Below are 14,709 nucleotides of genomic sequence, written 5' to 3' on the forward strand. Positions count from 1 at the left end.
AGATTCCGGTTAGTTTCTACAAGGGTCCGACAAGACGCTGTAAACTGTCCCGACATTGATTCCGGTTAGTTTCTACAAGGGTCCCGCAAGACTCCGTAAACTGTCACAACAACTGTCCCAACATTGTTTGCTACAACGGTCCGACATGACCCCATAAACTGTCTTCTACAACGGTCCGACATGACCCCATAAACTGTCTTCTACATCGGTATGACACCACCATACAGTGTCCTCTACATGGTTATGACACCCCCATACAGTGTCCTCTACAACGTTATGACACCACCATCCAGTGTCTTCACCAATGGTCTGACACGACCATACAGTGTCTCTTATCCTCTTTTATTTTTATGTATTTTCTTGTTTTGTTACTCTCTCCAAACTCAAGTTGGTTAGTTCCTATCCCCCTTGAGTTTGCGGGGGGCTGTTAAAATCCACCTACTCTCCACCTCTTCACCCACTTAAACCTACTCCACTAAACCTAACCCACTACACCACTACCACCTCACCTACTCCACTAAACCTAACCCACTACACCACTACCACCTCCACTTCACCTACTCCTTACCTACTACACACTCACCCTCTTCTATATATAGGAATCATGAATCATTGTAATAGAAATAAATATAAATCAATCAATAATACAATTCTCTATTTCTCTTTATACATTAAATTTCTACAATATCACAATTCAACTCGTATCTCACGATTAACTAAGTTTTACATTCTTCTTCACCTTTGGCCCCATTGGCTACTTTTCTCAATATCAATCACCATAGTTGACACTCATTGAATAGTCATGGATTATATTATCAAAAAAATCCCATGTAAACGAGACCCAAATTCAAATAAACTTGCAAGAAAAATTGACTCCCATACTCCTTTTGTTACAGGAAATTAAACTACTGACATGAATCTAATTGAATCCTTATTAGCCAATTTGGTCATTGGTTATATGATTTAATAGCTTATTTTTGCAATATATTTATATATTATATGAAAATACTTTTTTTTTATTTTTTATTATCTATATTTATATATGTTAATGTATCTTACAATTCACAATATGATGCATGATACATAACAGTGACAAAACGACACACGATATGTATCACAATTCGACATCACTGATTGTTGGACTTTATTCTATATCCCCGAATACAAACGGAAGCATACCACACACACACACACCAAAGAGAAAAACAACAATCACAGTGAGATTTACGTGGTTTAGCCCAAATTGTCTACATATCCATCAAAGAAAAATTCCACTATATATAAATAAAATAGAAAATAAATGTGAGATAGCCAAAATACTCAAAACTCTCCGACCACTACGCGAGCCCCATGCTCAAGAGTAGTTTAGACTTTGCTCTTACCACTCACATCTCTATTTTTCCTCAACGCCCTCTCACCAAAACCTATAACCCCCATAACTATTTATAATAATCTACCCGTAAGAAACCTAGTTCTCATACAATAAGGTAACCAAATCCTACACAAGCATTACAAGTTTGCTAAGAAGTTCGTCCTTTGTTTCTGCAATTTAAAGGGGAAAAAATTTGTGAAAATCCCTCTTAAATTCTTTCCCACAACCAATAGAACACTTGTACTCTATAAAGCACTGATATTTCAAAACAAGTGTCGTAGCCATGTCGAACACGCCACGTGGTGTATCCCTTCATCTAATTACTTTGGACATGTTTGGTTTCATTCTCTAAAAAAAAAAAATAGAATTTTTAAAAAAAAAAAATTAGAAATAGTTGGACTAAAATAAATATCAAAACTATATTTTTAAAAATTATTTTTGCCTTCCAAAAGGATAAAATTATATAAAAATCGTAAGTATTGTTTATTTTTTTCATTTTTTTCACGAAAGTAATTTTGTGTTTTTCAAAAAAAAATTCTAAAACAAGTTCCTCAAAACCAAACCAAACATGACCTTAACTTTTAGGGAACACTCCAAGGACACTTAGGGGGGAGAGCAATCAACAATGTTGAATCCAATCACCCCTAGTCTTGAAAGAATTCACACGCGGCCAATAGCTTCCCAAAATAAAGGGAGATCCACTAATTACTGCTCACGAAAACATCCGACCACACTTCAGGGACACACCTGGCACACGCCTATTAGTTTTTTTCCCTCACTTTTCTTTAGTGCTTTTGATGGATGTTGAATGTTGAATGTTTATTACTTTTTTGCATTGATTTAAATACTTAATAAATCATCCATAAAAAAAGTTCAAGACAATTAATGTAAAAGTAATATTTTTTTATTATATCGAATTACTGTTAATTTTTGTTAATTTTATTGTTTGTGTATGTAATATTAAACTACATAACAAATAAAAAATTATGAAAAATTATTTTTATTGCCGTGTCCCATGTTCATGTCCCCATTTTTTTAAATCACCGTGTCTCTTGTCCATGTCCGTGTTGCTCTTTTACAATTTTGTGGTCTCAAATGGGTTGGATTATTGTAATGATTAAAGGTATTTTTGATGACTGCACAAATGTGTGTGATTCCTAAATATTTTCAATCCTATATCTAATACAAACTTGCTTATTGGAGAGCTTATCTCAATTTCTAGGTTCAGATTGCATCTTTGCATCACCTGGTGCATCTTGTCCACAGATTCAATAACGTATTTATCCCTTGCATCCCTACAAATGGATGTAACTCATACAATCAATCGCCCAAGTGACACCTACTTCAAAGGATATGACTCCAACCATTGATTGCAATGATCAACTTTCTTGACACAAGCTGAAAAGAAATTAGTGTTGCACCATTTAAATGTCACATGTTCACCCAAGGCCCCAAATTTTCATCTCTTTGATCTTTGAAGACCCCAAAAATTTGTCTTTCTTGTCTAAAAGCATAGGAAAATAATAAATTCTCCTTATATCCTAAGGCTCATCGCCAAAGAAAATCTCCTTATCTAATGGCCTATACAAAAAGCCCTTATCCAAAAGTCAACAAAATAAAAACCCTCCTCCGTGTCCATATGTTGTCCAGGGAAAAAACAAATCTTATTTAAAAGCTCAACACAATAAAAACTATCTTTGTCTAAATATCCCCAATAGCATAGGCTAATAGATAATGATTTTAAAGTTTGTAGTTTTCTTTTTTATTTTAGTGACAACTTACTGAGGCCATGTGATTAAAATTTATATAATCCATATGATTAGATGTCACAGTTCACTATTAAAATAGTTCAAATCAAAGGCACATATCAGTGAGTTCAAATCAAAGGCACCTCCATGATTTATGTTGGTGGGAGGAACAATTCAAACTACTTATGGTAGTTCAAAACACACTCAGAAAGATAACTTGGAGCTACAAACACCAACTTCCATTTTACTGACAACATTTTGAAACAAAATACAAAGGAGAAAGCTTTGTCTTTTAGGGTGTGTTTGTTTGGACAGATTGGATAAAGGGGGATTGGAATCCACCGGATTGTTAGTCTTAGGATACATTGTCCCCGAACTATTTGATTGGACTAGATTTGTATCCCATGTTTGTTTAGTTATGGGATTAGATATCAAGAAAGGATTATTTGGTTGGATAGAATATGAATCTTATGTTTGTTTGGGATACTATGGAGAAATATAAATGTTCAAATGATTATTTTACCCTTCCAATTATTTACTTAGTAATAGTAATATTAAACATATCTTTAATATTTTAATTATTTTTAACTAGATTAAATAAAAATTTATTTTATTTTATTTTTTACACAATTAAATAAATTTATTTTTAAAAAATTAAATAAATTAAATATCAATAAAAATATATGTTATTTTTTTGATTAAGATTTTAAATAAATTTATTTTAAATAATAATAATAATTAAATAATGAAATTAAATAAAACATCTATTAAAATTTAAATAATGAAATTAAATAAAATATAAACAAAATTTTAAAATAAAATATCAATAAAATATCTATAAAAAATTATTTTAAAAAATTAAATTAATAAAACATCAATAAAAATTAAATAAAATTATTTTATTTTCAAAATTGAGATATTTAAATTTTATTAAATTTTACTAAACATAATACATAATTAAATAGTAGAGGGTTAAAATAGTCATTTCACCACCTAATCTCATATCCCCCTTATCCCTCCATCTGTGTTCTACCCCCCCATGAGACACAATAGTCCAATGAATTTGGGACTAATAGTCCAATGCGAAAATTTTGAACTAAACAACAGATAGTCGAATCCCACCCCTCAATCCCTCAAACAAACACCACCTTATTCTCACTGCTTCTTTCTACTCCCACACTGTTAACTCGCACAAACACTAGCTATTTATAGATAATCCTAGTAGTGTGAATACATAATGTGAACTACAACAATACAATTCTTATTCGAATTCTTCAGCCTTCATAAGCACAGTAAGTGCCAACCATGTTTGAACTCCATCTTCAGCTATGATCTAGGTCCTAGCTTATAGCTTGAACTTTACTTCTAGAAGCAAGTTTACTCCACAACAATTTAGAATCATGGTTTAGACCAACATATTAATTGTGAAAACATCACAATTATCAAGGAAAGAAAGTAAATTTTTACTAAGCAGAAGGATAGAGATGTATAGTCCTCGCAACTAAAACTTTTCCACCTCCAAATTCTCTTTGCAAAAAAAATATGGTAAGTACCTCTAGCAGCAAGTCAAGATTAAGATAAAATCCAAAAATATCAGGCTTGACAATCAGAAACACATAAATTGCATAAAACTAATCACAAAAAGTATCCATTCAAGAAAATAATAATCCAAAGCATAACTCAAATCTTGAAGTACTTTTCTTCAACCAGAAACTCCAAAATCAAACAGACATATTATAAAAAGATGGATAGATGGAAATCATGTTTCCAAACACAAAGAAATACATAAAATTGCATGAAACTAATCACAAAAAGTATCAGTTCAAGAAAATAATAATCCACAACATAACTCAAATCTTGAAGGCCATCAGACATATTATTAGATAGATGGCAAATTATGTTTCCAAACACAAATTTCACTCATAAAACGAGTAATGCCAGGGACACAACCTCCAAACAAAGAATGGGATACATACCTCTCACATGGGATGAGATGTGTTCCATTCTGTATTTGGTGGTTGTGTTCCTGAACTTATTGACAGAAGTCATTTTTTACTATAAAATACCATAATCCATATATGTTGTACTTTTCACATCTAATCAGGCACCAAATAAGAGTGCATGCAATCAAGCATAATGCTAACACAACAAGGAACACCACCCACTTAATCAGGTGGATGGAAAGGTCAAATGGAATTATTTCAACTTTTTGATAGGATGCAGACACCAGTACTGAATTGACCCGATCAGAAGTTACAATCCAGTCTGATTCCAAAGGAATAATCATTCGGTAAAGTTTTCATCTGAACAAGACTACTAGTTAATAGCTATTTATTCAAAAAATTTCATCTCCAGGGGTCTATATAAGAATCTGACTCATTCCAATGATCCAGACAGCATTATGCATATTCCTTATCTAATCAGCAGCAGGTAAGATCCTTTTCACTCTCATCTACCAAAGCCTTAATCAGTTTGGTTGACTGAAAAACTATTAGCTTCACAGACGCATATTGTGAAAACAAAATTCCTTCTAGGTAGAAATGCAGAAGTGAGTTCTTAGCATGATGCTGATGCTATTACAGTATTACTCGCATATTATCCACAACATACAGGAAGATAGCATCCAATTCTATCCAACATCATAAAAAGAATATCATGAAATTATACACAAGTATCGGAGATAAGCAATTCATGATGCAGCCACTAAAAAGACCAGCCGGACACTGAGGGCTAAGAGCAAGACCAACCAATCAAACACATCAGTATATCACATGATCCCGCACCTTTTGACCAACCACTTCTTTTCTTTATCACCTTGATGCTCATAAACTGAACAAATTAATCTACCATGATTTCCATAATCATAATCATAAGCCTTTAAATAACAAAGAGTTGCTCATCAACATAATCAATCAAAGGCCATAGAGAAACTGGGTTTTAGTCCTTCAATCCAGGCAGCAATATTTGAGCTAACAAAACTGCGAAAAAGCTTAACAGTCCCGTACCAGTGCAATGCCCAAAATGTAGCACGAACTCAATTCCATCAACTCTTTAATTTAATAAAATCAAGAAGATAATACAAATTATAATTGCAAATCTCAACAAACATCCAATCTAAGCAAGATAAGATCCACTCAAAAGCTAGTCTCCATGTTATATACTGAGATGATATGATTTTTCTACACTTCTATCGGCACTGCATGTCGAGCAATGTACAAACTCAATTCATCATATTAAACTTCCACTACACCTCCAAGCCATTGTGTCATGCAATGATGCAAATATCCCTTTGGAAGTTTTACCATATAAAACTCCAGTTATGCAAGTAATGCCTACTCTAAGGCCTACTCCAGCAGTATTTCCACCGATTCAGATGATCAACATTTCAATCTATTCTATCCATATGGCCAACATCTGACCATCATATTAACATTTAACAGCCCACAAAGGTCAAGAGACAATGATGGTTTGAGAAAAATATATTCAAAAAGCATAATCAATCTAGGATACACTGCTCTACACCTCATGAAAAGCCCTCACTGTCCAATCCGTACTTCACAGCTGGAGCACCATACTCCGTTGTATAAACCTGTTGAAAGCTTCCCCAACATGAGAACCCCATGTCTTGTTTTAACTTTTTCTCTTTTATACTGGAACCACAATGCCGCGCAGCTCACAAACAAGTACAATAAACAAGCCATTGTTTTCGTCTTGAAAGGTATACAGACTTTAACCAGCTTTTTCAGCAGCAAATTTAGGCGCCAAGTGATGGAAACAAAGAAAGAAAAACACACTAAAATCTAAAGAGTCCGACTCCGAAAACCCATAAATCAAGTAATTAACAATTGAGAATCAAGACAATTATAGTACCAATGAACAATAACTAATATTTTATGCTCCAAATAACATGCAAACTCCACAATCAATAAAGAAACCAACTATTGTTTATGATACTAATGACATGTATTATCGCACAAACAATTAATTAAGAAATAATCAACAAAAGTGTATGGTAGAAATCACATACCTTCTTAGCAATTGACTGAACCAGTCGATCTCTTCCAATCTTTAAACCCTTCTTCTTGATCTTGTTCATTTTCTTGGACTTCTTCAACTTGCTCATGGTTTCATCTTTCAATTTGGGTTTCTTCTTCTTCTTCTTCTTTTTCTTGTTCTTCTTCTCGTTACCTTCAACGTACGAACCAAGAACATCACACAGGGCCAAAACCTTCGAGTTGTGAACCTCATTCTCTTCGCTACTATCCTCCTCCTCATCATCATACTCATACTCATCCTCATCATCATCGTCAACTCTCTCAACTTGTGGAGCCACCGCGAAAATCTCCACGATCGATCTCTTCTTCTGCGTTCTCGACTTGGCCTTCAATTTCACCGAACAAACCGACTCCAATTTCTCATTTTCTCGATCCAAAACAGTCTTAGATAATTCTAGAGCCACCTCCATTTCCTCCGCCTCGATATTTCCTAACTCGAAAGCAGTTTCGTTACACGATGCCTTGGACGATTCTCCATTTTCTTTCGATCGCTCAACCTTGAGCAAGTCAGACCACCACCTGAACTTCTTGACGGTAATCGGAGGCAGCGAAGCTTCTACATCTTCCTTTCGAGTCTCGTCCGATGATCCCCCACCAAACGGCCAGCATTTCACAACATCAACACTCCTCATCTTCGATGCATACTCTCTAAAACATCAAATAATCACAAAACGCTTTAACAAACACTGAAACACACAGAGAAAATGATAGCGAAAAAACTAGCAGTATCATCAGCAAACTTACCGGATCGAGAAGCCCTCGAACTTCACCGCCATGCCTCCACACTCCAGTCCTCAACTTCTAGAGAGAGAAACTGAAAGAAAAGCGAGACTTTTATAGAGAGATTAATAAGAGAAAGTAATTAGACAGGCAGAGTAGATCACGTCAGATTTTCTACGGTCCAAATTCGACTTTTAGAGAGAGAAAGTGATAGATTAGAAGGAAACAAAAACATCTATAATAATTTCCACGCCTAGAGAGAGAAACAAAGAGAGAGAAAGAGACTAAACGGAGTAACTCATCGACGATTAAAGCATAGATATTAGAGATTAGATAAACTTTCAAGCGTCGGAAAATCGAAATCAAAGAAAGAAGAGAAAGAAATGGAAAGAGAATAACAACAAAACCTCATATCCTCCAAATCAGCTTCAACGACGATGAATATGTACAAGCACATAGCTACATGCATGTGTATGTGTTGAGAGAGATCAGAACGAGGCGATCGAGCTTTCTTCCACCACCACCACCACCACCACCACCATCGTCGGAATCCGAATTGTAGAGAGAGAAAGTAGAGAGAGCATCTGCACTTTTTTTTTTGTGTTCCCGCTCTGTATGTAGAGAGAGAGAGAGATGAGCGTGGTGTGGTGGTTTCAATCCTATTTTCTGCTCAACTTTTTTTCCCTTATTTAAGACTGACAGCGACCTATGAGAGCGCAACCGAACGAAAAATTAATAATAATCAAAAATGAAAGAGAATATAAAAAATAAAAAAATGATTTTTATACTGACATTTTATATTACGTACTCTCGTGTAAGTAATGCTGAGAAAACATTCGTCCTATACTATACGCGCCATGTCCCATCGCGTTACCTATTTTCTTATGGTGAAATTTCAATGTTTAAAAAAAAAAATTAAATTAATAATAAATTTTATAAAACTAAAATCATGATTTTTTTTTATTTATAATTATATAAGTAATTTTTAAAAAATCATTTAATTTTTCTTTTTCTTAATTACATTTGGGACTAAATTCAATGGGTACTTTTACCTATAAAATTATAATAAATTTTGAAAAATGTTGGGTGATCCGAATTTTTGTGACTTAAATGACTCAAATGCGTGACGTCGTTTTGAGTGTTTCGAGCAATTCGAATCATAATTTTTCAGGTCACATAACATTGTTGATAAATTTTACAAGTTTAATATATTGACTTTCATTTTAAAAAGTATATAATAATATTTAAGAGCTCTAATACAACTCTAATGATGTAGAGTGGTGGTGTTATATATACCAATTAGTATATTAACTAGTGTACCAACACTAGTTATAATATTATTATTGACTACACTCATTAATCACATTACAAATACTACAAATACTAAAAACCTCTTAAATTACGCCACATCATCAATTGGTACATTAGTTAGTAAACTAATTGGTACATATAGCATTATTCGATGTGGAGAGTACTCATGTAAAGATGGGCCCACACTCCTCTCTATCTCTCTCTCTACTCGCTCTCTTCCACCTCACTAGAGCTCCATTTAGAGTTATGTATCATTATTCAAAAGTATAACATGGTTAAAGAACACAGATAGGAACTAGTTGTTTTTCATCCTGTCGATTAATAAATTCATTTATGGCTTTATTTAACGGGTACTTTTACATATAAAATTTCAAAAATTTAATATTTGATCTCAATTTTAAAAAGTATAAAGCGGCCAAAAAATACAGATAGGAACTAGTTGTACTACATTCAATACAAATTAAATAACATTATTAACGGGTGTGTAACAAAAAGGAAATAAAATCCAACCCACCAACTTGTGCTAATTTGAATCCAAATTATGAAATTACGTCTTGAAAGCAATTTTTTAAGTGTGAAATTTCACAATATTGAAAACTAAAATTAAATTTTCAGTTTTGAAAACGTACACTATGAATTTTCACAATGTTAAACACACATTTAATAAGTGTGAAATTTCACAATTCTAAACTCAAAAGGTGTGAAAAGTTTTTCTTCTCTCTTTTTTTTTTTTTTTTTTTTTTGTAATTTTGTGTCGGTGATTTGATGAAGAAAAATAATTTATTCTTAAGAAAGTTTTTTTTCAATTTGACTTATAATGATATGATATAATGTTAACTTTTAACTTGTTACTCAATGACTAAAATGACGCAAAATATAAATTACTGAAACTACCAAGGTAATTTTCTTTATATTTTTTTTATTAATATGATTATAATAAAGTCTCATGAATTACTTAAACCCTCAAAGTTTTGGGAAAATGAATTTTAACAGATACACCAAAAAAAAACAATACAAAACAAAACAACCATCATATACAACTAGACAGATTCAGACCCTAAACTTCTACCGGTGAAACAACTTGTCATATCCATAATATTGCTTAGAAATTGTAAATCTGAATGATTTGACAAATTTATCACGACTTGGCTAAAACATTTTCCTACTATATTATATTTATAAATATATCATATTTATTATAATCATAATATAAAAATAAAAATAAAAACTCTCAAAATTAGAAACAGACACAAAAATAAAAGGAACACTGATCTCCCTCAAGATTTGAAAAAAAAAAAAAACATCAAATTCACAAATTTGACGTAATACATTGCGTCCTTATTATTTTAATTTATTCAACTTTTAATATCCTTTTCATTAGTAATTTGTTGCTCATTTTAAAAAAATAATAATATTATCATATACTTTAATGTATATTTTATCATTGATTATTCTTATGTTTACATACCATACATAGTAGTTATGTTTGCTTTAGTCTAACTCAAAAAAAAATTAATATAATTATATTAAATTTGTCAATTTTATTTTACTTTTTTCAAGCTTTAAGAGTGGTGATTGTAATCTATATCTATATATTATATAAGGAAAAAAAGGTTTCTAAGTCACAAGTCTTGTGAGAATTCCAATATTTCAATATTAATTTCTAATTTTTTAGTTTAAAAAAATAAAAATACTAGAGATTCCAAAAATTTTACCAAATGTCTGTAAGACTCACATGGGACCCACATTTGTGTGGGTTCCACAATCATATGAGACATTGGATAAAAATTTTAGTAGAATTTTTGGGATCTCTAGCATCACCTTTCACAAAAAAAGCCTCAGTATTTATTTATTGACTTCTCTCATACACTATGGTTAGTGATGGGATTGTTAAATTAATTTTATAAAATATCTAAAAAAATAATTTGTATATTAAAAACATATATAAAACAAATATAAATTTTTATTAAAAAATAACAAGTTGCAACTGTAAAAAATAAATAAATAAATAAAAATTACACTGTGCATTTCCTTAAAATTTTTTAAAAATAATTTGTATATTAAAAAAATCAAAAATAAATATAAATTCTTATTAAAAAAATAACAGGTTGAAATTGTGAAAAAAAAGGAAAAAAAATTACACTGTGTATTTCATTAAAATCTAAAAAAAATAATTTCTATATTAAAAAAATATCTAAAACAAATATCAATTCTTATTAAAAAATAACATGTTGCAATTGCGGGAAGAAAAAAAAAAGAGAAAAAAATTACATTGCAAAAAATAATTTGTATATTAAAAACATATACAATTGCGAAATTACACTGTAAATTCTTATTAAAAAATAATAAGTTGCAATTGCGAAAAAAAAAAGAGAAAAGAAATTACACTGTGTATTTCATTAATAATGTTAAAAAAATGTGTCAAGTATTTGTGTAAAAGCTTAACACGTGTTCACTCTTAAATTATCAAGTGATTATAGATGAAACCAAACATCTCAGCTTTAATAGCTAACAAATATTAGAAATCCGACCATTGAAGCGTAATGACTGTTAATTAATAGAATTCACCAATCTTTTTGTCTTCTCAAATGTTCTCTTTTTTGGTTTATGTATTCATTCTAATATTGATAGAGAATTAAACGTGTGGAAAAGTGAGAGACATTAAAATTATATATTGAGTTATGAAATTGTCGTGATAAAACATAAAGGTTATCTTCCTCTTCTATGGTGATTTATCTAGTTATACTTTCAATTAAAATGTCAGGTGTACTTTTATATCATCATTGAACGTTGTTTTCATTTTTTTTAAATATTTTGTCTCACAATTGTTTGTGTAATAAAATTTATTACATATGTGTTTGTTAAAGCTATAAGATAAACCTAATGCAAGAAGTGCAAATTATTTCAATATCATTCTCAGGATTAGAAATACAAAAAATATAAACAAAAGTATATGAATAGATAAGATTTTATAAATTTTGTTTGTGAATATCACTTCTTAAATATCTTATAATTTATTTATTTTTTGTATTACATTTTATGTTTAGCTTTTTTACTTTTTTATATATAATTTTCTTTGTTTTGTTTAAAAGTTTATTTTTAAAAATTAATAAATAAATAAATAAATCATTTTCTATTTCAAACAATTTTTCTTTTTGTTTTTATTTTTTCTTAAAATAGTTTTAGTTTTGGGCAATTACTTACTCTTTATATATATATATATATATATATTGTAATTTTGTGCATTTTAAATGTATGATATTTTTACTATTATACTCGGAGATGCACTATAAAAGAAGTATCATTCGAAAATCAAGCAAGAAGAAGAAAAATAAATAAAGCAATACGATGAATGTGGAGCAAAAATCAAAGATCAAAACTTCCAAAGCAAGCAAACAAACAAACAAGCGAGTAGAATAGAATATTTGACAATAGACATTTGAAAAATTATAACAAAATTTTATAACTTTCCTTTTTGCTAAGAAAATTCTATTTGGCACTAGTTAAATAAAATGCTTTTAAAATAATTTTTTTTTAATTTGAAATTAAAACTATAGTAAATTTATGTAAGCATAATTGCTAACCACATTTTTTTACTTAATATATAATATTTATATTGACTATCTTTTTGGGGTTTATTGTTTTAAGTATTTATATATAAGTACAAGAAGCTTGTTAGGAATAAACATTTAGGCCTGGTTTGGATTTTAGAAAAAATTCAAAAAGTCAAAAAGTTATAAAAAAAAAAAAAGCAAAAAAGTCATTACTATTCACAAATTAAAAATATAAAAATATTAATATACATAATATTTTAATACAAACCAACTTTACATTGTGAAAGGTACCGAATTTTTTTTTGATCAGTAAAGAAAAAGAAACTTTATTGATGAGATGGGCAAAACAAGCAACAAAATACATCAATAAAGGAGGGAAGTGCAAAAAGAATCATAGCTAACACTCCACAATCCCAACTAAGTTGGCACCAAGGAGGAAGCACAATCATCTGCAGCATTAAACCCACAGATTAGCGAGAAACCAATCCAAAACAAAGAAACAAAAACAGAAAAAAAAAACCACCCAAACACACAACCTACCAAAACTTCCAATTTGTATTCCAAAACCGCATCAATTTGTAGCCCACCATCAGATCAGCACAACAGCACTACATCACTACAGCAGTTCAATTTCATACTACAACAATTCAGCACAAATTACTTAATTTCAACATTATACACTACAGCAGATCAGGCCCAACAAGCCCAGATAGATCAGCATCAGCCAACTGAAGCAAAGAAGACATGAGCAGCAACAAACCAGAGCAGATTCTTGGACACTTCAGCAAGAAACACCAGTAGAATTAGGCTCATGGACACTTCTGATCAAACCCAAGCATCCAGCAGACCTCAAAGACAGTCGGCAGACACTCATCCAGAGATAACAGCAAACCTCCATGAATCTCCTCTGGTCATCACAGGAGTACTGAAACAGATCCAGCGGCACAGCACAGAGGATTACAAAATGGCAACAACAAGAATAACAGAAACCCAACCCTACTACTGAACCACAAATTAAGGAAGCTTAACTAACACCAAATTGACTTCTAAGTTAAGCCAAATCAATCCCTGACCATAATGAGATTCCACCCAGCAAGCAAGGACACAATCACCTACCCCCCACACACCTGCGAACCTGATCCAGATTCTCCACCATATCATGGACTGAATAACGCAATAGCCTAGAATTATATTTAATCCACAAAGCAATTTTGGTTTTGATCAAATCGCAGACTTCCTCTAAGTAGAGCTGTTTATCCTTGAAAATGCACTCATTCCTCAGAGTCCACATAGACCATAACACAGCGAATGGAATTACAGTGAAAGGTACTGAATTGATGGGAAAGTACCGTGAAAGGAACAAAAAAAAAATTACATATATATATTTATTAAGTTAGACAGTAATGTTGGGCCTGTGGAGCCTACCACGGGTGCCGTTTTGATAATCTAAAACGTTCAATGTGTAGAACTTGTCCAGTACTATATGTCTGTAAAAAATCATGTTGATCGAATATCGCTAACTACATGATCAAATCAGTTTTGTATAAAAAAATGGATGGTGTTATAGTTAACGGTTGACAAAAAAACTAATCCAATCAGAGATATCCGATCAACGTGATTTTTTACAAACATATAACACTTGACGAGTTGTACACATTACACGGTTCCGATTAGCAAAACGAGACTCATGGTGGGTCCTCACTGGCCAAAGAGTACCATCCAAATGGTTGCCCGAAAAGGTGGCAACCATTTCCTATTACACCACTCTGCAAACTTTGCTACTACCGTACAACCTATACTGTCAAAACTTTTCCTACACACTAATTTATACAAATTTTTAATATACATTTTTTCGTAAAAAGTCAAAAATTTAACCCAAACATCCATCTTTTTTCCTCAACTTTTTAGTCTAAAATGACAAAAAGTACATTTACTTAGGATATCCCAAA

At 31.4% G+C, this 14,709-nt stretch overlaps 1 protein-coding gene across 1 annotated transcript in view; it reads right to left on the reverse strand.

Moving 5' to 3' along the window:
- LOC114265563 (uncharacterized) overlaps nt 1-8,575 on the reverse strand; it is a 34,830-nt gene extending 26,255 nt beyond the window's left edge. Inside the window, exons 1-3 of the mRNA XM_028206384.2 lie at nt 8,303-8,575; nt 7,920-7,989; nt 7,148-7,823 (exon numbers count right to left, since the gene is read on the reverse strand). Coding sequence (XP_028062185.2) covers nt 7,148-7,823; nt 7,920-7,951 — 708 coding nt within the window. The 5' untranslated portion in view covers nt 7,952-7,989; nt 8,303-8,575. The remainder of the gene's footprint in view (nt 1-7,147; nt 7,824-7,919; nt 7,990-8,302) is intronic.
- Nucleotides 8,576-14,709: the final 6,134 nt, after the last annotated feature.

The sequence above is a fragment of the Camellia sinensis genome, chromosome 8 (genome assembly GCF_055761805.1).
Source record: "Camellia sinensis isolate YWXY chromosome 8, ASM5576180v1, whole genome shotgun sequence".
NCBI classification, from domain to species: domain Eukaryota; kingdom Viridiplantae; phylum Streptophyta; class Magnoliopsida; order Ericales; family Theaceae; genus Camellia; species Camellia sinensis.